We start from the raw sequence: 23,102 nt of genomic DNA on the forward strand, positions 1-23,102 counted from the left end.
AAATCCCTCCCCAGCTTTCTTGTCAGCCCCTTTAGGTACTGGAAACTGCTCTAAGGTCTCCCCGGAGCCTTCTCTTCTCCAGGCTGAACAACCCCAACTCTCTCAGCCTGTCTCCATGGGAGAGGTGCTCCAGCCCTCTGACCATCTTCGTGGCCTCCTCTGGACTCGTTCCAACAGGTCCATGTCCTTCTTATGTCGGGGTCCTCACTGCTGAACACAGTACTGCAGGTGGGGTCTCATGAGAGCAGAATAGAGGGGGAGAATCCCCTCCCTTGACCTGCTGGCCACGCTGCTTTTGATGTAGCCCAGGATACAGTTGACTTTCTGGGCTGCAAGCGCACATTGCCAGGCCGTGTTGAGCTTTTTATCCACCATCACCCCCAAGTCGTCTTCCTCAGGGCTGCTCTTAATTTGTAGATAGATGTAATTGGCAAAACTTGCTGTTTATGAAGGCTTTTAGCAGTAGGGAATAGTCTAGTAGGATTTCCAAAAGCAGAGTTAAGAAAGTAACGTGTTTTATTAGAAAACTTTGGCCATTAATGGTAGTTGGGTAAATATGGGACATTGTGTGTTTTGTAACCAAAGCAGATGCCACGAGGATTTACTTTGTGGGATTTCACCTTCACAGCTCCCTAGGGGGAATGTTCCTGTTGTATCCAAGGAATGACCATTTGCCAAACTTCCTTTTCTTGCCAGTTAAGACCTTTCATTGCTTGTCACCAAAGTGGGGAAAACAGCCTATCCCAGGCAGTTCCAGAACTGCTTTGTTAACCTGTCAGGGAAGGTTTCACATAAATATGCTTCTTCCAGCACTTTGTTTAAAATACAATTACTTTTTTTTTCCTCTTACTCACTGAAGCAGGCCCCAGAACCAGTACATATTTGTGCCATGTTCTTATTTGAACTTAATTACTTAATTCCTTGACAGGCAATTTTTTTTGCTATCATACTTGGATTCTGTATTTTAAGAGCCAGATGTTTTTTTTCCAAAAGCAGTAGTGGGAAGAGAGTATATAGTAATGAATTGCATTGTTTGCAGGCTCTGTCAGAAGAGAAGGTGGCTTATGAACGTAGCACCAGTCGCAACATCTACCTGAATGTGGCAGTGAACACCTTAAAGAAGCTCCGAAGCCTAGTGCCCAATTCCCCGTCCAGTACGAACAGTACGTACCACGTTTGTGGTTTTCATAATCGGAGCCCCGCTTGGATTAGAAGCCATGGAGAGAAACTTGTTGAAAAGACAGACCCATTTCTCAGAAGCATTATGCTGAAAGGCAAACAACTCCAGTTAGCTTTTTATAGCCTGGCAAGCTTTAATGGGCCTTCAAGAGGCAAGTCCTGCAATGCTTTGTTGGCTGTCTGAACCTAAATGGAGATAATGCCACATGGATTTTTTTTTTTTTTAGCACAAGTTCTTTAAAATGAAAAGCCCCGCTAATGGAGTAACTTTCACATGATGCCTTCAAAGTGATAGACTCGTCCATCACCACAGAAATCTGTTACACACATTAAGCTTCAAGAGAGAAACGAAGAGGGTTAAGACATTTCATTATTGGCTCTCGAGAGGGTACATTAAACAATCAATTTGTGCTGTTCTTGTGAATTTTTTTTTTCCTGGTCTCTTCCCTTTTCTCCCCTCTGTCTTCATTACCTTCATGGCCATTAGTCAGAGTGGCTGAACTTGGGAGGCTGGCCTTTAGGAGAGGGCTGCCAGTTAATGATTAGTAAAAAGCACCTATCTGCCATTATCTGATGCGCTGAGCATATTCTTGAGCTCTGAAGCTCCTTTCTAAAAGAAGTTGAAAGATTCAGCATGAGAGTCTGGTCTGTAGGGACCTAACAACAAAGCTGCTCACTGTGGGTGGGTGATGCCACCGTGCAGCACATGACTGGGTCGAGTTGCTTCTGTGCTTAGTCCTCTCTTGCTTTTGGTCAGTAGGAGGGCTTGCTGTGCAGAATAAGCAGGTAGAGCTACAGGAGTTCCCAGGGGAACTGTAAAAATGTCCTTGCTGCCCTTAAAAAAAGCTGTTGTAGGCTGACATTGCAAACAGAAAGCTCCCCATATTGCTGGAATGAAAATGCTAGGCCACCACCTTACACATGCCAGTTTCTGGACCAAGAAATCGAGAGTCCTCCTTTTGCTGATGTGTAGTGCCCCAGACTCTAGGACTGAAGTCACTCAGCTGATTACCTGATCTCTGTCCTGTTTTGCTGCTTCCCTCTTCTCGCTGCAGAGACAAGTAACAAGAAAGTGGTGTCCCATGAAGCTGTGCTGGGAGGGAAGCTTGCTGCTAAGACAAGCTTTACTCTGAACCGGTCAGGGAGCTTGAGAGCAGAGGATTTAACAGGTAAGACCCTGCTCTGACGAGGCTGTAACCTGTAAGTTATAGCTGGAGCTGTAACGCTGTGACTGGGGAGAGCAGGATCTGGCTGATGCATGAAGTGCTGTGATTTATCTGCGGGGCAGTGTTATGAGTTATTACCCAACTGCAGTACAATGCTGTGGTGTTGCTTGGTGAAGGTGCACCGCTCCGATCAGTGCCTTCCTTGCCTCCCTGCTTTGGGCTGCAAGTTCACTGATGTAGTCCATGTGGCTCTGATGTAGCATTAGTAACTGTTCAGAGCTGCCTCTTGTGTTTTAGGTATTACTGACTTTTGGGCTTTTATTTCTGTCTGGATTTTACATTAACTTTCTTGCCCTGAAGCGGTACTTTACAATGTGCCTGTCAGATTAAAAGGCAAACTTAAAATATCTCCATCTGCTCTGCAGGGCTCAATTTCACGTTTCCGAATGTCATAGTAAGGTCGTATCGTAGCCAAAGGGTTGTGCCACAAGCATTATTCATGTTGGCTCAAATCAGTTATGGGTATTTTGGTTGCCAAGAGATGTAGGCAAATTGTTGAGGAGATCAGAGAAGAGACAGAGAGGCCACAGAGCAGAAAAAATTGACATGGCAAAAGCTTAAAAGGGCCTGTATAGCTCAGCTAAGCAACATCAAAGGGTACACAGCAATATTGGAAGGGTTTAACATAACAGCGAAAGAATAGATATTGAGCAGAGTGCAAGAAGTTACAATTATTCTGTGAAATGAAACGAGCAGCCCAAAATAAACATCGGGAAGAAAGCTGGTAATGAATTTTTTAGCTAGCTGTGGGTGGCCTTTAAGGGTTATTCCTTGGGCTGTGTTACAAATTATCACTTAAAGCATTTAAAACCTTAAAATGAGAGAAGTCTCACCTTGGGTAACAAAAAGGTGTGAAGATGGCCCTTTGGAGAATTTCTGTTTCGGCTGTGTTTTCCAGATTTAATGCTGGTTGTTGAAAAGGTTCAAAATCAGCTCATGCACCAAGATTTTAAAAAATACTTCCCCAACACCTGTCTCCTTGTCAATCCTGAACAAAGGCAGTGGAAGCAAGTTCACAATAGTGGGAGTCCCTGCCAGGAGGCTTGATAAAGCAAAACACAGAAAGAGAAACAGCCCCTCCTTAAGTGATCTGGCATCAGCATTGTCTTTGTGTGCAGGAGCTGCCTTGTACCGGCGACTAAAGGAGTATCTCATGACTGAGGAGCAGCTAAAGGAAAATGGTTACCCAATGCCTCACCCAGAGAAGCCCGGCCGAGCTGTCCTCTTCACTGCAGAGGAGAAGAAAACGATTGACTGTAAGCTCTGCTGGCTCTTCCGTTCTGCAAGGTTTGCTAGATACGTTACAACGGGAGACTCCTGTCCTGCTTGCAACTGGTCTTTTTGCATAAAGATGTTCTTGGTCCCAGTGTGGAGCCATTTGCTCCCGTTATGATGGGTCTCCTTGGCTGTGACCTCTGTCTCTGCAGGCCAGCTGGTCGTGGAGGAGAGGAGTGGGGCTGCAGAAATCTGCTTTGTTTCTAGAGAATGAGTTTCTTCAGGTTGCGTGTCATAAGAATGCTATTTTTGACACAAGGTTTATAGTTTGTGGCATGTGGAGGGGTTGTGAGGCTGAGTGAGGTTTCTAATTGCTGCCAAAGAACATGAATTGGTCAGGTTGCCTCCCTGGACAAGCTGCTTTTGGCCACCCCCTGTGAGGGCACGTTTTGTACTTGCTTGCTCAGTGCAGGTTTTCACTCCAGGTTTGTTGCACTAATTTGCAACAGCAGCAGGCAACCTGCAAGGGAAATGGGTTGGAGAGACACTCCTGTTCGGCATCTGGTGACGCTTCCCTCCTCCAGGGGAAGGATTTTTATTTTTGTCTTCTGCATATGAACTGCTGTTACAGTGGGATGTGGAACAACAGTGGGGCAGGCTGGTTTTGCAGTGGATTGTGACTTGCTGGTTTGGATTTCAGTTTTCTGCTTGGTCTCTTGACAGTGCTGGGCCAAGTAGTTCCCAAATGCCCTTCTGGCAGCTGGGCAAAACGATCCCTCAGGTTTCCCCAGGACAGGATGGGGTCCTCCTCTGTCTGAATCTTCTGAACTCTGGTATCAGGATTTGTGCTTCTGAAACTCTGATGAGAGCAGCTGTGGTGCAGCAGGGCTAAACCACATACTTAGGGTATATTTTGAGGTGCCTGGCCATGCTCCTCTGAGCATCTCTGTGGAGAGACCTTGCTAAAGTGTGTTAAGTGCTCATCCATGTTAACACCTTGTGTCTACATTTGTCCTGTAGCTGCTGAAGCAACCTGTATGAAAGCTGTCTTGCGTTAACGCTGTCAAATACTGTGTTTGTTAGGGTCCCTTCCTCCAGTTAACCGGCCAGCTCCTTTATACTGTTCTGAGATCATGTTCCTGGTTCTGTTTCGGTAGTTTCCTGCAGGTGTTGCAGGATCTTTGAATTTGTTCAATTCAAAGATGTATGGCTGGTTTGTTAATGCTGTGACCATGGATCAGTGGACAAAAATGGTCTAGACTGAGGTTGTGCAGAGCTGGGAATGTGCTAGCAGCTTAAATGGTCGCACTAGAACTCAGGGGATTGCATGAAGATCAGAAGCACGACAGTCAGCTCCTTTACTGTGGCTTTTTGCATCTCCCTTCTCTGAGCTGTGGGCAGTACAAGCACAGATGACAGGAGGGGGAAGTCCATAACTGCCCCCTCGGTGGGCCAGGCAGTGCTGGAGAATCCTTACAGAAAAGCTGTGCCCAGGAAGAACTAGAATGTCATTTGGAAGTGACAAGGCACAGATCCCCTGGAAACCAGGTTTCATTATCTCTGATGTCCAAAGAATGACTTATTTATCCTGTTTCTTAAAATAACTGTGTTAGGGTACAGTGTAATTTTCTGTGGATGGAGAAACAGCGCAGTGAATGTTGACGTGAACCGTGTCAAAAACACTAGGGAGTCTTATGTTTGCTTCTGAGAAGCGTTTGTGGGGCAAATGCTACAGGACTGCATTTTCAGAGGGATTGCTGTGTCTTTACGGGCATTTGAAACAACATCTGGAATCCTTTTTAAACAGAAAAAGTTTCACCAGTGTTTGGGGCTTGAGTGATTCTGATTTACTTGCGCTTTGGCCAAGTTAAACAGGTGAAGGATTTCTAGTGACGTGACTCTTGCTTCTGTCTTGTTTTAAAGCTTCCTGCAGGATTTGTTGTCGCTGTGGCACTGAGTACATGGTCTCAGCCTCTGGAAGCTGCATTCGCAAAGAGGAGTGTGTCCATCACTGGGGCAGGCTGCGCAAGCAGAGAGGTATATCTCTTCACAGAGGGCTGGCTTCATGCGAGCTGTGCTCTGGCTCCAAACGCGGAGTCTACTTCGAGTTTGAGTGGCTGTGGAACATTTATTTTGTGGCTTTTGGGGCTTGTCGTGCTCACAGGCTGTGACAATTCCTAGTTTTGTCACTGGGTGGCCCTGCTGCTGCTGAAATACCCTTGCAGAGAGCAGCACTGGGGCTGGAGCAGAGGTTGTTCATCTTTCAGTTAAAAAGAAGTAAATGAAAAACCAAACATTCCTGTGCTTTTTGAAAAAAAACCAGTCTTGTTTGGAGGCTGACTTTGGGAGCAGTAGACATCTGTCACTGCCCAGGAGAGTTCAGGGGTCTTGGTTTGAACTCATTCGCAGCAAGACACTAACCTAGTCTGAGCTCTGCTGTGGTTTTCTGTTAGAGCAGCCAGGTGGCTTCTGGAGTTTGTCCGGCTGGGTATGAGAGACTTAAACTCTTTAGATTGCTGTGCATGAATCCACACAATTATTTCCCCCCTTTGTTTAACACATTATTGTTGCTGTGGTCACCCACAGTATCTCTGCATGTGAGAGCTAAAATTTAGATCTCTTTTTAACAGGACTCTTTGACTTTTATCTCTTGCTTTTTCAGTGCCAGGTGGATGGGAGACACATTACAGCTGCTGCTCAGGAGCTGTGGGTTCACCAGGCTGCCAGGTTGCTAAAGTAAGTTATGGGGCAACACCTTATTCTTGGTGGCATTTGTCCTCTTCTTACAGGCTGTGTAAGCGGTGCTTAAGCCTTAAGAAGAATGGTGGCTTCCCTTAAGGGGGGGAAACAAGTACTTCTTAAATATCTTTTGCTATGCAAAGGTAGGAAAATGCCATGTTTGGCAGGAAGGAAGAGACTCCGCTTTCTGGAGTGAGGTGGTTTCATTTGTTCTGAGCAAATGCCAGTGGATTCAGCTGCCCAGCAAGAGCTCATATACAGACTTCTTTAGGGAAACACAGAAGAAGTGAGAAATAAGGGATTTCCTTTTAAGGAGCAGTCTCGGGGCCTTGACAACAGTGTGCCAAAACCTTTTTCCCATGTTTTCCTTTCCCAGATGCCCGCTGGAGAGCCGGTCTTTTCATAGTTTTCTGTTTGCTGCATTCGCTTTGTTGTATTAAGGGGAGGAACCCCCCACAAAGAGCCTGTTGTAACTCATTGTAACTACTTGTCTTGAGGAGGGAACAGGGGAAGGGATCCCAGCATTAGAAAGCAGAGTGAAAAACCTGCTCCGAAATTAAATTTTGGCCCTGTGATAGAGCTGCACACTGTTCGGGTTACCTTTGCACAGGTGCTTATTTCCACCGCCGCCCCCCCCCCCCCCCCCCCCCCCCCCCCCTTAGGTAACAGGAGAGCTGGCTTCCCAGCCTGGCATCACTAGTCCTCAAACCACTGACTCTGAAGGGAGCAATCCACCTTTTGCCTCTCCCTCAGGTCTTTGAGGATGCTTCTTGTCACTTGTTTCAGTGGCATTTTTATATTTGGCAGCTGCCACACAAGGGAGAGGAGCGTGGTGCAGAACCAAGTGAGAGGGGATCTAAAAAGATCAGGCCCAGTGGGAAGGGCTCCCAGACTGTTTGAAAGACCTCAAGCAATACAGGGCCAGCAAGGCTGGCTGTCGGTTCTGGAGAGGTGCCTGCCCTTCCTGTTCTGGCCAAAACTAGAGCTGGGAAGTAAATTCTGGGGCAGAATTCAAGGCTCGTTTAAAATAGGAAGAATTGTCTGTACGGGCACCCTGCACAGTCTGAAGCGTGGATGGGATCAGGCAGGCTGCTACTTCTCCTGTTTCTTTCTCATGTGAAATCAGGATCTCTTTTTAATCAGCATTCCCAAAAACATCCAGCAGGGAAGTTGGAAGAAATTGATGGGGCTATGAAAACATGACTTCTCCACATGTTTTTGCGTGACTGTTGTAGACCATAAAACTTCATGGCCTTTTAAGAAACATACAATCTCCCTAATAGCCTCTTACTCAATGAAGCATGTCGCCAGTGCTCCAGGGCTCAGGCATCCTTTCGCATCTGCCTCCTAGTTGTTGTGCTGCTACATATCACTGTGTTCTGGCTTTCTTGGTTTTCTCATCCAAATGAGGAAGTTTCACAGCATCCTTTGGTAGATTTAAGGTTGGAGTCCACAAGCCTGCTCAGGACGAGAGTATGCAGTGAGATACTGGGATGCTTGGGCTACTGGGGAGCTTGGAACAGGAGGGCATTGAAAGCAGCAAATATTTGTAATAAGTAACTGTTCTAAGTAGCTAGATCTGTAGCAGGTTAGAAAAGCATGTCTGTGTCTTTTCCTTCCCAACACGTTTGAGATGTGCCTGTCTGGGTTGTGCTGCACTTAGCCAGTGTGGCAGGAGATGGCAGGATGGAGCTGCTGTTCTTTGTGATAACGGAGTCTGCTGCTTTCTCTGGTCTGAAAAAGAGAAGCAACTTTTTCTGCCCTCCTCTCAGCAAGAAAGAGCTGGACAGTTGCAGAACATCAGATAACGTAGAAAAACACGTGGGGTTTTTTCTTCACTGCCCAGTTACTGTATTACTGAGGGAGGGAAGGAATCAAGCTGCAAGGGAGAGAATCATTTGCTATCTGTTGGCTTGGTAATCTTCTCTATCCATTTCTTCAGCAAAACAGTCAGATTCACGGGCGCAGATGCAGAATGGATGAGTGTGGCCTCTTGCTCCTGGGAAGCAACAAACCCTGCAGCTTTTGAGCACTGCTGGCTTTGGATACAGGGAGAGGTTGGATTCAGTGTTGTCCCAGCTGCCTTTTTAACTTCAAATGATGCAGCTCTCTGTGTTCTGGCTGCACCTGCAGTAACAATCTGTGCAGGAAAATATGCAAATCCTTGCTTTGGTTATCCCTCTGCCTACAGGTTTCAGCTTTACAAATGCCTCAGTTCTCCAGCCTTTCTATCCTGAGATGAACGAGTACAGTTTGATTCCTTGCAGGGTGAGGTCTGTGAGAATCACGATGAAGCAAGCTGTACACAGGCTGCTGTGATAGTGCAGAAATACATTGAGATTTAGGGATAGACAAGACTTAAACAACTCATAAAGTCCCACTGGGGAGTGAGGGAGAAGAGAGCATCACCTCTGGGTGTGGTGCAGCATTTAATTTGACCTAAAACAGTGTTAGTGGGCAAAAGGGCAGTTGCAGCCTCTGCCTTGCGCTCGGTTGTATGTTCCTGCTTCCCCCTGGTGCAGGTTAACTGGATCAATGCAATCATCCAGTTTAAAACCTCATGCAAAGAAGGTTTTCAGGCTGACCAGTTAAGTAGGATCTGTGGCTGCGGAGAAGAGGAGGGTAGGAGTGCCTGTTGCAACAGCGGCTTAGTCTTGTGTTGACTTAAGCCACTTGTGAAATCACTGCCTGTGTTTTCCTGCTAGCTTGGGGAGCTCTTCTGTACTGGATCATGTTGACCCTAGAGCTTTAGCTGGGGATAATGAAGAGTGGTTGAGAAATACTCTGTATTTATTGCCTCTAGTGCTGGTAGGCAGTAGCTCCTTTTTGTGAATGGTTTGGTTTTGGAATACAGTGGATTTTATTTGTACGCACACATTGATGCTTTCTGGTACTTCGTTACACCAGTTTCTTGTGCTGTCTATGGGCTGTGATTCACCTGATGCCTAATGCTCAAGCAAGAATGGCTGGGATTAGAATCCTGCACCTGAGCATGTCTTGGCCACAAGCTAAACCAGGAACCACAGCTGGAATTAGATCAGTGTAAGACCTCAGTGTGACCCTTTCTGAGTCATTCTATTCTGAACTGAAGGCTGAAAGCTACTTGCCCCTAGATGTGTGATGTCTTGTTCCTATGTGAGCTGTCAGTATGATGCCGGTAGGATCTGGCTTTGGAATCAGGGTTGCACATGGCCATGTTTGCTGTTGCAGTAAACTCAGACCAAATGGAAAGCAAAACTTACTCGTCATTAACCTTTAGAAATGGTTAAAAAAAAAAATCTTTAAGTGAGAGGTTCTGTTGAAGTGAACTTTTTGAATTCTTGTTCCTGCCATCAACAATTGTCTTTTTTTTTTCCTTCCCCCACCCCACTACCTTAAAGCAACACGTCCACGATGGGCGAAAGGAGAGCCTTGATGGCTTTGTGAAGACTTTCGAGAAGTTGCCTACAACTGAAGGCTACCCTGGAATCTACGCGTTAGACTGTGAAATGGTGGGTCTCTAACAATGGGGGCAATGCACAAGCAATGTAAAGCTTTTTGGGGAAGTCTGAGGGTGTGATCCAAATGGCTGAAGGAAAGCTCTGTGTCCTTACCATCTTTTTTCCTTTCTGCTGTGGACTCTAAATCATATTGGTCCTGTACATTTAAATTAGCTTTTATTAATTAGTTTTAGCAATGTGTGTTTCATTTGGGGACTGTGTGCACCCTTGAAAGCTGTAGCTAGCTGGCCCATCTTCTGCAGTGTTTGCTGGCTGGCCTTGCTACACTGATGTGCTACATTTTGAGAGCTGCAAGCACTTTGAATGGCTCTGCTGTGGTTGGCCTGCCACTTGTCTTCATGTCTGCTCTGTTGCTCACAGTGCTACACCAAGCAAGGACTGGAGCTGACAAGGGTAACTGTGATCAACTCTGACCTGAAAGTGGTATATGACACCTTCGTCAAACCAGACACCAAGGTGGTGGACTATAACACCAGGTAAGGACAGTCTTCCTCGGGTCAGAGGGCTGTGCTCAGAATCAGGAACTTTGGGGGAACATCTGGGAACAGTTGTTGAAACTCCACTGACCACCACTTCCTAACGGTTGAGATACTTTGGGCCTTGAGGTGTTCCTGTACTGAAGGAAGCCCTCCTTTCTGCACTTGCTCCGCAGATTCTCAGGTGTGACAGAAGAGGACCTGGAGAACACTAGCATCACCCTGCGGGATGTCCAAGCCGTCCTACTGAACATGTTCAGTGCAGATACCATATTGATAGGGCACAGCTTGGAAAGCGACTTATTTGCACTAAAGGTAACTTGCTGGTCTTGCGTTTACACCTCCCTCTGGTTCTTTCCCACCCTGGGGTGCGTTATAGATCTCCTTTGAATTTCGGAACCGTTTATTTCCAAGAACCAGGAGGACACAGTACACCTGTCTTGTCTCTGAGCCAGTGGGAAGCTGCCTGTGGTAGAAAAGCAAGAAAGTGTGTTACATGTGTCAATCGTGGTGTCACCCTAGCTTGTAGTGACTGGTACTGCCCAGGGTGACAGACCTCGCTGGAGGTGACTAGGGAGGGTGAACAGAACAGGGCTTGTTGGAGGGACCGATCTGGATTTATTTGCCTTTCACCTCTGCCATATAGTCAAGAATCCTCTGTTGGTGTCAGCATCCTTTGAGTGGCTTGAAGGTGTGCTCAGCCAGGGTCAGGGCACAGGGGAGGCTGTGCCCTCTGGGTGTTCACAGTAACAATTTTAGAAACAGGACAAGCCTCTTTGTTGTCTCTGCCACTGGAGATAGTTCTCATGGTTTCTCTTCTAATGTTAAAATGTGTGTTTTCTCTGCCTGCTTTGCTGTGATTTGTGGTGTTACTTTGATCAAGCTATTTCGACCTTTTATCTGTCTTTGTTTCCTGCCGGGCCCTTGTCAGCCTAGCCTGCACATCTCTGCTGTCCCACGAGGGAGGTCTGTCCTCTCCCCTTGCACTCTGAACATAGATCCCCGGAGGCTTGTCCAGGGTCACCAAGAAGCATGTGGCAGGCAGGGGCTGAGTCTTTAGTGTGTACTCACAAGGCAGAACTTCCTCCGTCCATTCTTTGTCCTGCAGCTTCTTTGAAGAAGCTGTGGCTGCCAACTCGCAGCCACGGTTTGGAAGCAGGAGGTTTTACTGCCTGCAAAGTGCTTTACCTCTCCATAGCACCCTTTATTCCATCCTCTCAGAGAGTTCATCATCATCATAAAAAAATTATTTACAGTTTTATCAGCACAAGATGACTGTGTTGGCCTCTTAGAGGCATGATTTTCTCTTAGCATTGCAGACACTGCCAAGAGAATGAACCCGAGAGCAATATAGCAGAGCGTGACAGGCAGTGGCATGTCAAGTCGTAATGTCTGAAGGCTGTGGCAGTAAAGTTGACATCTCGCTAATGGCCATGGCAAGCTCCAAATGGTGATAGCATTTCAATTTTTATTTAAAGCTGTATTATCCTGTTTCCTCAGTCTTCCTGATCTACATAAGTAATTATCATTGTGCCTGGGTGGGTGCCAAACTTGACTGCAGTCTAGGAGAGATTATCCATAATGTTGGCAGTTTTATACTCTGAAGAGCGTAGCAGGTTGTTTCTGTTAAACTGCAGCTGTTCTTGGGCATTTACAGAGCTGGGCTATGAAACTATTAATGACGAAGTTACGGATTGTCACGCAGCATTAGCTGCTGCCTGGGAAGAGCCGAGGCAGAGGAGGAGACTGGATTATCAGGGTCCTGTCTGAGTCCTCCAGTGTCGAGACTTGCAGAGCCGTCTTTTGGTCGGGTGTACAGGTGTATCTCAGACCTTGCATTTTACTCCTGTACTCAAGATATGGGACTGCCTTCACCCATGTTCCTTTAGCCCTCACTGAACAACATATTCTTGACCGCAGAGGATTAATCTTGTCTTAGCCTGAGAGTAAGAAACTAGGATAAGCTGGCTTTTTTTTAAATACCATGTTTATGGGCTCTGTCAGATGTGCCCTTTTGGTCCTCCACAGGGCCCCTTGCTGCAGGGCAAGTAGCACGTTGACCTGTTCAGCATCCTCAGTTCCTCCACCGTGACACTTCATACTAGAGGACAGCAAACCTCTTCTCTTTCCTGTGTGCCCAGGCACTTTGACCCAGACCTGGGACCAGGCAGGGCCTCCCTCCCCTTCACTGTGTTCCTTATGCCCAGGAGTACGAGCTCTCCTTGTCCCATTTCATCCTTGCTAAACTGGTGCTGGTTAAAAACTTCCTGTTGACTCATTGCTGACAGATGGGAGGTTTTCCAGCTGCTTTGCATCTTGAAGTTAGGCCTTTTCTGTAGAAGTGGTGGGATGGACAGTGGGTTATGTACAGTTTTGACTTGCACATCCTTCCCACAGCCGTCCGCATCTTGAAGCAGTTGAAAGGCTGTTACAAGCTTTGTAACTGGTTCTTTGGCTTAGATTTTTGTTGTGGAAGACACTCTCAGAGGTATGACACCTTCTCCGGGCCCAGGGCGTTAAGGATTGACCTGTCCTGTCATTTGGGTTACACGAACTGAATCAGCCCCGAATTCCTGCTGCTTTGAATGTGCAGTTAGGCAGGGCTTTGAGGGCAGGTGTGTTGGCTGGCAGAGCACTGGGAAGCCTCTGTGTGTACCTTTCAAAGAGGAGTCATCTTTGATTCAGTCAGAGCCTCTTGCAAGACTGGTTGGGTTGGAGCTTGGTGACAGCATTACATAAAGCCTGAGAGGCTGACCAGAAGATTGCTTTAGCATGGTTAATCCTAAGGAGTGTCCGTTCCCGTGGGAGAGGGAAAATAAGCATGTTTCTTCCCTGCTCCCTCCCTCCAGCTTATTCATGGCACAGTGGTGGATACTGCAATCGTCTTTCCCCACCGGCTGGGTTTGCCTTACAAACGGGCTCTCCGGACGCTGATGGCAGACTACCTCAAGCGCATCATCCAAGACAATGGTGAGACCAAGGAGGAGCTGAGAGTGAGGGTCTCCTGTCCTGTCCCACCTGGGTGTGGGCTCCTTGCACCTGCCTTCTTCTGCTTTCCCTCAGCCCCATCCTCTTGCTCCTCATCTTTTTTTTTTTTTTTTTTTTCCCTGCATAATGTCTGGCAGTAGCTGTGAATGGGCCAACATGTGAAGTCTCTGCCACAGACAGTTTCAGTTTGAGCCCTGTTCTGAGGACCAGCAGCATCTTCCCTCTCTGTGCTGAGTGGGGACCAGAGAAGTGGTGTGGGAAGGCCAGAGGTAGCTCTCTCAAGGCCATGTCGTGCCCTCCCTTCTCTTTCTGGCAAACTGCAATTGACCTTATTGTTTGAAGCACGGCATGTTCCTTTCCATCTTCTTTGTGCACATTGTGAACATACTGCTGGGGAAACTGAGGCCTCTCTGACCGGCTACCCCATAGCCTGAGGGCCTATGGGCCGGCAGGACTTCAGCCCTTACTTTAAACAAGGGAATGGCGTCAGGCTGAAGTCCAGCAAAAATTGTGTTTAGTGGAACTTCTACTTTACATCCATTGTTGTGGTCCATGGTGATCACAGCCACACCTGTGGCTGCTGTGGCAGAGGGTGGTGAGCAGCTGGGCCAGCAGTGTCAGGCAGGACCTCGTCTCAGAAGCCTTCCCCTGTGCTTTGTGCTGTGAGCCCGCAGCCCCCACGCCGTGGCGGGGCTGCCTGGGCCCAGGTGCTAACTGCCACCCTTGTCTTTCTGTCCCCAGTGGAAGGGCACGACTCCAGCGAGGATGCCAGAGCTTGCATGGAGCTGATGGTCTGGAAGATCAAAGAAGATGCTAAAGTGAAACGATGACTTGCGCTTTCTCTCTCTCCTGTTCCTCCTCCACCTCTTTGAAGCAGTGCAATAAATGCTCAGAGTAACACTGTCCACCTGTACGCAGCAGCATGCTACCCCAGACTCCCCGTGCACTCACAGGTATCTATGGGACTTCAGAACTGCTGCTGGCGTAGCTGAACGGCACCAGCTCACTGCTTGCAGGTCCCTGTGTCCAGATAGTGGCTCTCAGATCCTCTTTGCTCCACCTGAGGGATACTCTGTGGTAAACAATTGCCTTGTAGGCATGGCAAGGTGGTTTTGAGTAGCCCAAACAGAGAGAACTTCTTGGTTCCTAGGAGAAGCTTTTAGAGGTAGGTTGGGTATGTGCAGAAGGATCTTTCTGGTTCAGTTAAAGGTAGATACTTGTGGTTTTTTTTCCCCAAATGTAACTTAAATTGCCTCTGTACTCCAAAGCTGGTAGATTCCCGCAATGTTTGGAGATGGGGGAGGTGGAAGAAGGTTTGGCAGGAAGCTGTAAAGTGAGTGGATTGCGTAGCTGGTGTGTGAATGGCAAGCGATGGGTGGCAAGAGCCAAGGATCAAGCCATCTGGAAGGAGATGCTAGTGCAGTCCCACTGTGGAGGAGAAAGCCAGAGCTGCAGGAGAGGGAGGCTGTCTCTGAGAGCGCATGGTGGGAGCAGCAGGTCGGAGAGGAATGTGATGGGGTCAAGGGAGTTACTGCCTGCTGCGATCCAGGGGATCTGTTCAGTGAGGGCTGGCATCCTGGTTCTGCAGTCGCTGCAAAGGGGGGAAACCGCAAGTGTCAGCCCTTGCCTAGACCTCAGGGAGCCATGTGTGTAGTGGTGGGGCCAGGACAAACTGGGCTCCCAGAGCCAAGCAGCAGCCTGCAGCCTTCCAGGAGAGGAGCTGTGCTGGGGAGGACAGTGGGAGGAGCAGGCATCGTGTCTTTGTGGGTTTGGGCAAACTGTCCTTCCCTGAGCTTCCAGCATGTCTCCAGCAAGCTTGTATGTAGGGATCAAGGTTTTGGGGGGGACCAAGGTGCAGGTGAGATTGCAGTTAAGGGTGGCCCCTGCAGCCTGCAGGACTTGCCACCAGTCTGTTCCTGATACCAGGGACTTGATGCAGGCAAAAGCAAAAGCAATAGGTACAAATTCTTCTTTAAGAAGAGCAAAAGACCCTGTTATTGTCTGTCTGGCCCCCTGGACAAAAGCAACTTGAGAGTGTTTCTCACACTCGTGGCAACGGGGGCAGGAGCGCAGGCAGCCTGGGTGGCTCTGGTGGTCTCTCTTCGCCCAGGCTCTGTTGCTGTCGGGGGGAACAACAGGGCAGATCCAAGTGGTCCCTGATAGATGAGGGCTTTTAGCTGAGGTGCAGGCAGCGGCTCAGCCCTGTTACTAGAACAGCGATCACCTCGCCCCTCCCCAGCAGGACTGGCATTGCTTCCCCGTGGTGGCTGGTGTGGTGCTGGCCCCCATCCCTGGCGCAAGCTGGCTGTGTTGCTCTGGTGGCAGCGGGGCAGGGCAGCTGCTGGGTTTTCGTTCTTCTTGGACCTGGGTCCGGCTTGCTGCTTTGTAGCCCTGCTGGCAGCGCTGGGCTCAGAGCCTGGGGCTGTGCCGTGTGGCCCCAGCACATCCTGCTGACCTGTCCCACCTGGTGCCCAGCGCGGAGGTGGGGGCAGGGCTGGGCTGTGTGCCATGTGCCATGTGCAGGATGTCCGGCTCGGGCCCCTCTGCGGGGGCTGGAGGGTGCTGGTGTGTGTGTGAGCCCTGGGGGGCTCCCTGCCCCGCTGCTGCCCTCAGGGGTGAGGATGTGGCTCCAGTGCCTGACCTCTGCCAGGCCCTCCTGAAGCCACCAGGAGTCATGGGGACTGCGAGGGCTCCTGTTCCTGCTGAGCCCTCCCGTGTTCCCTCTGGCAGGCAGTGGCGTGGGCTCCCAGCCTGGTGCTTACCCCAAATTCAGGCCGCGCAGCATCCTGCCAGCGCTCCGTAGGGCACGCTGCAGCCAGCTCTCCTCTGCCAAGCGCTGCCGTCTCCTTCCCTGCCATGGGGCTTCCGCGTGCAGCAGCCTCGGGACACCTTGTGCTGTCCCCCTCTCCCCCCATCGCCTGCAGGGAACGGCGCTGTTCCTGCCCAGGCCCTGGGAGAGACGGAAAGTTCAGTGCTTCCTAACCAGGGAGGGAAGGTTTGTTCCTGCTTCTGCCTCTTTCCCTTGTTTTTCCCCCCCGGCTGCAGTGACAGCGTCCCTGGAACAGCTTGCCAATCTACTGTGCAGCCACGTTAGATTTCAAAGCCAGCCCTTGCCTTGAGGTTCCCCTGTTGCTTGACAGGCAGTGCCAGCTCCCTGGCTCTCCTGCAACCACCGCCTCGCCCAGAAAAGCCAGTACATTTCTAACGCGGACCTGGGGTGCTGGTGTCCCGCTTGGGGTGCTGGTTGCTTGACTTGATCCCAGTGCCTGGCCTCGGGGGAGGTGGAATGTCGCTGCAAGGCGTGTTCCTCCAGGCATGTGTCCTGCCAGGGCAGGCGACCTCACTCGTTTCCCCACGGTTCAGCTGGGACCCCTGAAAATAAGTTTTTTTTGGGTGGGGGGTGTTGCCTGGCTTGTGGGATGTTGGTGGGAAGGCTGACAGCTCCCACCTGTGCGGCTGGTGTGGGGCGGAGTGGGAGCCAGACCCACGGGCTGCCCTTGCCTCCACCCCTGGGCACCATAACACTGTAAAACCAGAGGCTTGTGGTTGGTAAGAGGTTTTTGGGTTGTACATAACTATTGTAACCTGTAACTTTTTGTAATTGTTTTTAATAAAAGGGTGTTGACTAGATGCACGCTCTGGAGTCTGGGTCTGCTCTGCCTGCAGCCGGATTGGGGAGGATGGGGGCTGGAGCCATCCCCGAGGCGGGGAGGGCCTGGGCAGGCTTCCCTGGAGCATCTCTTCAGCTTGCAGCCACTGCTCTTCCCTCCGTGTCCTCACAGAGTGGCTCTGCAGCATAGCCCAGCCGTCACCCAGCGCTTGTCACCAGCTTTGCAGCTTGGTGGTCCGCGCTTCTCTGCGGCACATCAGCCTGCGCCAAGAGCGGAGGGACAGGGGGGAAACCATCCCCAGCCGTGCCCAGCCTCGCAGGACTGCAAGACCAGGCGGTGCCTGCAGTGCCAGGGGCTGAACCCTGCGGTGCCCGCAGCACCGGGGCAGCTCCCGGCTCCTCTTGCCTCCATCCCAGAGCTGGGGCGAGAGCCCAGGAGCGGCGGCGGCCTCTGGCCACCCGAGCAGGCTCCCCACGAGAGCCCGTATCAATCTCTCAAATGGGGCAGGAATTAAAGTGCCAAGCGAAGGAGCTGATTCAGCACGGAGGAAGAGGTGAAGGTAAAAAGTTCAAATAAAAAAATAATAGGCTATTAGATGACCTCACTGGCAATGTGTTTTATTTAACGTGCTGGTGATGGCTTGGCAATGGCAGCGGTTCCTTAGGATGCTGTAAAAGTCACAGCTGACCCGTGTTCTTAGCCACCTCCGGGTGTGCTGAGCTCCTGGGGGGCCATCCCTCTGCGGGTGGTTGGTCCCTCTCCTCCCTCGATGTCCCCTTTTCGCAGGTCACCTGCTGCCGTGCAGGGGTGCCAGAAAGGGACTGACACCCCCAAGTGCCACCAGCCGGCAGGGAAGCCCTGTGGTTCTGCAGCTGAGACCAGGCAGCTCATCACACGCAGCCCTGCGTTTGCAGATGCTAACAGGGTTTGTGCGGAGGCCAGTTGTGTCCTGCAGCATCCTCCCCCGGCGAGGGGCATCTGCAGGGCATCTGTGTCACACCCTGCCACCGAGCCACCCAGCGTGGGTCAGAGGTGACCACACTCATCGATCCTCTCTTTAAAAAGCTTTTTACCACAGTTTGTCTGGACCAGTGAGGGCTGGGGCCGAGGCAGGGGGATGAGTATCCATCATGTGTCGGGGGTCCCAAGGCTCAGGCAGGCAGGGAAGCTCCTGACGTGGTGACATCAGGGTGGTGAGGCCCTTTTGCCACAGCTGATGGGGACAGGGACCCCGCAGCAGCCCCTGTGCATCTGCTGCCTCCACACTCCTCCTCGCTCCAGCCTTTTGCTTGGCTGGACCTGGGGTCTGCTCCCTTCCTCCCAGGGCGGCAGTGGGGGGTGCCCGTGCCCCTGCCATGGCCCCGGGCCCCCAAAGTCCCTGCAATGCAGGCGCATTACAGTGCTCCCCAGACACGGGGGTCCCTGTCCCCAGCCCTAAAGCTGCAGCAGGGTGAGGTGGGTGATGCTGGTGTCACCACAGGGACTGGGGTCATCCTGCACCCTCCAGCCACTGGTGAGAGCGGGCAACTGGGCAGACTGGGATGCAGGGGCTGTTGGTGGGCAAGAAACCAGTGACCAGCCATGTCTCCATCCCAGGACTGTCCCCTGGCCTGAGGTGACTGCAGGGTGGCCGGGAGCAGAAGAGGAGGAAGAGGAGGCTGTGAGTGCTGTGCAGGAGGGAGGGCAGGGGGTGCGGGGGCTCGGGGGGTGCAGTGGCCATGCCTGGTGGCAGCGCTGCCCACCCACCGCGGCATGACGGCTCTCGCCATTGCTTCTGCCGGCGGCCGAGCCTGGACCAAAAGTTGGAGCATTAACGGGAGCCTGGGGAGTTGCCGGCTCGAGGCCGGGGGCTGCTCCCAGGCTGAGAAACAACCCCTGTCCTGCAGGGGAACGTTTCTAAATTATTATTATTATTTTCTCAGAACAAATGGAGCTTTGTAGCTGCTCAGCCGCTTGGAACGGGGCACCTGGAGCTCCTTGGTCCACAAGCAAAGGTAAAAAAAAACAGGCTCAGCAGTTTAACTCTTCCCTGCAGGCACAGGAAAGCACACATGGGGTCTGGTACCCGCTGCCGTGAGGCAGCCCCACCCTCCCCCCCCCCAAGTGCCACTGTGCCCAGCGAGGGACGCGCCGGGACGGTCATCGAGGCGCCTGGAGGAGCATCCTCTGCCCCAGCACTGGGCTGGGCGCAGCCTCCCGGCGCTCGCTTAATTGCACCAAGGGAGGTTCAGCTAATTGCAGGGGGCCATTGATTGGTAAAAATGTCATCTTTGCTGGCCACGGTTGCCAGGGTGACCTCAGCCGTTCTCCACTGGCGTTATCAGTTCCCGGGTACCCGAAACCACCCGCTGCTCATTGCTGTGGGGGGACACCGGGTGGGATGTGGAAATCCCTTTCCTTGCTCCGGATCCGGCCTGCTGCTGCCAGAAACAGTGAGCAGCTGCGAAAGCCGAGGGGACGCGGAGGTTTGGGGCTGGGACCTGTCCCTGCCATGCCCAAGTTGCTGCTGGCCCTTCCTGGTGGTGCCGGTGCCACCTTTGGCCGAGGGTCTTCGTGGGGCTCCGGCGCTGCACGCGGCCGGTGCAGAGGGAGCAGCAGGGAGGGGGCAGCAGGTAAGAGATGGCAATTGAGGGCCAAACCGCTGAATTTCCTCACAGATGCTGCTCCAGGACCAGCCATCAGCCCCCGGGAGCTGCGGGGGGCAGAGCAGGCACAAAAGGCAGGTGATGGGCAAGGGGAGTGGGAAGCGAGAAACTCCCCTTGTACTGGGAGAGGGGGTTGGGTTAACGTTAGTGGTCGTGGTCTGAGGCTGCAAAAATGCAAAAAATGGCTCCCAGCAGGGGCGGCCAGACCCTGACACGGTGAAGGATGGATGGAGAGTCACCGGTCCCAGCCCTGTGCCAGCACCTGCCCGCTCCCACCGCTGGCGTTTGCTCAGACCATCAGACCAAACCAAACCAAACCATCCCCTCCTGCCCTCTCGGCATTTTATGCCATGGAATCACAGAATGGCTTGGGTTGGAAAGGACCTTTAAGGATCACCCAGCCCAACGCCCCCCCTTTGAGGAGCAGGGACACACACCTTCAACATCCCTTCAAACCAACATGTGCCACTACTCACCAACTTTGCATGAGAATTAACAATAACTCGTTCATTTGGCTCATCTCACAACACCAGCCCCTGGGGGAAGGGTTGGGTGAGGGTCCCCCCTCCCTCCTCAGGAGGTGAGGAGCAGCCCAGGGATGGGGAAGCTCCCAAATCCCTCCGCACCAGCACGGGGCGGGTGGTGGCCAGCATCACCCAGGACCCCGTGGGGACGTGGGGACGTGGGGGGACGGGGACATGGTGCAGCTGCGGTGTTTATGGACCTTGAATGAGTTATTCATGACTGCGCAGTAAATGCTTTATGGACTGTAGGGCCAGCGCTTGGTTAATTGCCTCCGGGTTTCTGTGGTTAATTGCAGCGAGCAATTAATCTAATGACGGCTAACACAGGACCACTATGGTGGGGCCTCTCTGCAGGCATGTGGGATGAGTGCGGGGCGGGATGGGAGAGCCGGGAGACACTGGGCTGGCTCTCATCTCGTTAGCTCATCGCTAATGAGGCAGCCTCTGTCCCCAGCTGGGTTTGAGGTCCCGGTGCTGTCACCTCGGGGCTGCTCGGGGGCTTCACAGTTCGTTTGTGCCTTCACCCTCCTCTTCCTCAGCTGGCCCCTACTCCCACCTTCCTCGGTCTTCAAGGCATGACGCGAGCCCCACCAAGCTGCTGCCAGACCCCAGGAGCTCTGGGGAGAACTGAATGCTCCCCAGTAAAACCAGTTCAGCCCCAGTAAAGCCCAGTGCTCCCGTTGCCCAAACCTGCCTGCTCTCTTGCCTATGCTACCTGAGATGCTTGGGCTCACCTGCTGCCCTCAGACCAATTTTGGGACCACCCGCCCCTCCGCCGGGATGCTGTGGCCGTGTCCCTGTGTCCCCATGTCCCCGTGTCCCCATCCCCTGGCAGATCCCATGGGAACAGCTCCTGCAGCACCAGCTCTGGGTTGTTTTGAACCAAGCTGCACCGAGGCGATAAATCAGGGCTGATTTTGAGCTGTGCCCGGCTGCCAGCAAGTGGGGGGGGGGGCGGGGGGGTGCCCAGCGAGGGGGCCCGGGCAGCAGCGGGCAGCAGGCAGGGGGAGGCAGGCAGCCAGGAGGGCAGGACAGGCAGACAGGCAGGTCCCTGCAGAGGCCAGGGCTGGAGGTGTGGCATGGGCTGTCCCCACGGTCCCTGCGTGGGGCAGGACGGGTGGCAGCCGTCCGCTTGCTCAGTGCTGCGGTGGCAGGAGCTCAGCGGGGGCTGTGGGCAGGATCGGTGCAGGTACTGGGACACAGCGGAGGGGGTGCGTGGGATGGTGGCCCCCCACCTCAGGGCGGCAGGTGCCAAGAGCTGCCACCCTCCTGCTCGCTTCGGAGCACCTGTGGGTGCCAACCGGGACCCAAGTGGGCAGTGGGTGCGGTGGGGGGCTTGTTGCCAGTGGGTCCTGCGGGGCTGTCCCAGGAGCTGCGTCTCTCCCTGTGGACCCCGTGGAGCAGAGGGGAGCCCAGGTCAGCCCCTTCTAACAGCGCTGCGGCTGGATGCTGGGCACAGAGAAGCGTTTTGGGGTGGGGGAGGCACTTTTTCACCTGGAGCCGTATCAAAACGGGTGGAAAACCAGGGCAAGCAGATGGAAACTCACGGCCCAGGCATGTCCTTGGAGATGGGGAAAGAAAAAAAAATCCCCGAGAGGCTTTAGAGAGCTGTGATCCAGCCAGCCGGGGCACGGGAGTGTTTCCGGCATGACGAGGGCAGGAGGAGGCACGAGCCGGCTGCTGCCAACGCACCCACCCACCTGCTCAGCACCCAACCTCGGGCCGGTGTCACCCACAGCCGTTGCAATGGGGCCAAGCCTGGGGTGATGCCAGAGCCGCGGGGGCTGGGGAGGGTTGTCCCTGGGATAGTGGGGCACCGGCTGCGGTCCCACGGGGATGCTGCAGTCGGGTAAACAACAGCAGCTCTGGCGAGGCTGCTTACGACGCTGCTCGGCAGCCCTGGGCTGGGGAGGGGGGTCAGGCTGGTCCCGTCACCCAATTTTTTTTCATCAGGGAGGGAGCAGGAGGGGCAGAAAGGTGCCCAGGACCCCTGGCCGTGGGTGCTGACCCCGCGGGGTCTGCTGGGTGCTCCCAGGGAAGGCAGCCTACCTCTCGCTAATTCCTGTGCTGAGCAACACCTCGGCATTTATCCGGCGATTTCAGGAACAAAACGGTCACAGAAAGCCCCTGGCAGTGGGTCGGATCTGCCAGCGACATAAATCTCCGCATGTTCTGCTCACCCGGGCCAAACCCTTGTGGCGTGGTGCCTGCTCCTGCTTCAAGCTGGTTTATTTTTGTTCGGCCACGCAAACCTCCGCTAGCCTAAAACTACGTTTTTGGAGTGTAAAAGCCCCGTTCTGGGTCTTGTCACACCCAGGCGCACCACGTGGCTGCCTTGGTGACCTCGGGGACCTGCCAGGACGGGATGTTCCCTGCCGAGCCGGATGGACCAGCCAGTGGATCCTGGGCATTGAGTTAGAGGAACATCCCGTGGGTTAATAAATCACTGCGGGTTTAGGTGAGGTGTGGAGCAGCGGTCAGAGGGTGTCTTGTGCCTTTGGCTACTGCTGGCCCTCGCTGGCCCGGGGCACTGCGGGCTGGCGGCTGGGGCTGGCAGGGTGCCCTGGCACCCGCTTCCAGCCTCTTCCCGCCTACCCAAAGTGCAATTTTTATTTCTAATTATTGAGGCGGTGAGCGAGGTTTATCGAGAGTTTTCTTGGAAGTGCTTTGGATCACCTTTTATTTATTTTTTTTTCCTTTTTTTTTTCCCCTTTCCCCCTGCTCTTGGGCTCTGGCAAGAGGCTGCTTTCCCAGCTGCCTTTGCAGGCACTCAGCTCCACAGAGCGTCCAGCAGCTGCCAGCTCAGGTGCTTAATTGGTGCTTAATTGGCCATACTTTCATTTGGCATCACCCAGGAATGGGGGTGCATCGGCGCTGAGGAGCGGGTTGGGGGTGCCAGCCGTTATTGCTGGGTACAAAGGGGCTCAGAGATGCCAGGCGCAGCGGGGACATGATGGATAGTCAGCTCCGAGCCTGACATGGAGCTCAGGAGGGACCTT

At 52.5% G+C, this 23,102-nt stretch overlaps 1 protein-coding gene across 3 annotated transcripts in view; it reads left to right on the forward strand.

Annotated features, from left to right (window-relative positions):
- Nucleotides 1-16,953, forward strand: part of REXO1 (RNA exonuclease 1 homolog) — a 40,487-nt gene extending 23,534 nt beyond the window's left edge. For all 3 annotated transcript variants that reach the window (XM_056335690.1, XM_056335691.1, XM_056335692.1), the window contains exons 7-16: nt 1,040-1,163; nt 2,235-2,348; nt 3,524-3,661; nt 5,544-5,657; nt 6,283-6,356; nt 9,740-9,850; nt 10,220-10,335; nt 10,512-10,650; nt 13,185-13,305; nt 14,065-16,953. In XM_056335690.1, the coding sequence (XP_056191665.1) occupies nt 1,040-1,163; nt 2,235-2,348; nt 3,524-3,661; nt 5,544-5,657; nt 6,283-6,356; nt 9,740-9,850; nt 10,220-10,335; nt 10,512-10,650; nt 13,185-13,305; nt 14,065-14,153 (1,140 nt within the window). In that variant the 3' untranslated portion in view covers nt 14,154-16,953. The remainder of the gene's footprint in view (nt 1-1,039; nt 1,164-2,234; nt 2,349-3,523; nt 3,662-5,543; nt 5,658-6,282; nt 6,357-9,739; nt 9,851-10,219; nt 10,336-10,511; nt 10,651-13,184; nt 13,306-14,064) is intronic.
- The last annotated feature ends 6,149 nt before the right edge of the window (nt 16,954-23,102 follow it).

Source organism: Falco biarmicus, chromosome 4 (genome assembly GCF_023638135.1).
Source record: "Falco biarmicus isolate bFalBia1 chromosome 4, bFalBia1.pri, whole genome shotgun sequence".
Classification (NCBI taxonomy): domain Eukaryota; kingdom Metazoa; phylum Chordata; class Aves; order Falconiformes; family Falconidae; genus Falco; species Falco biarmicus.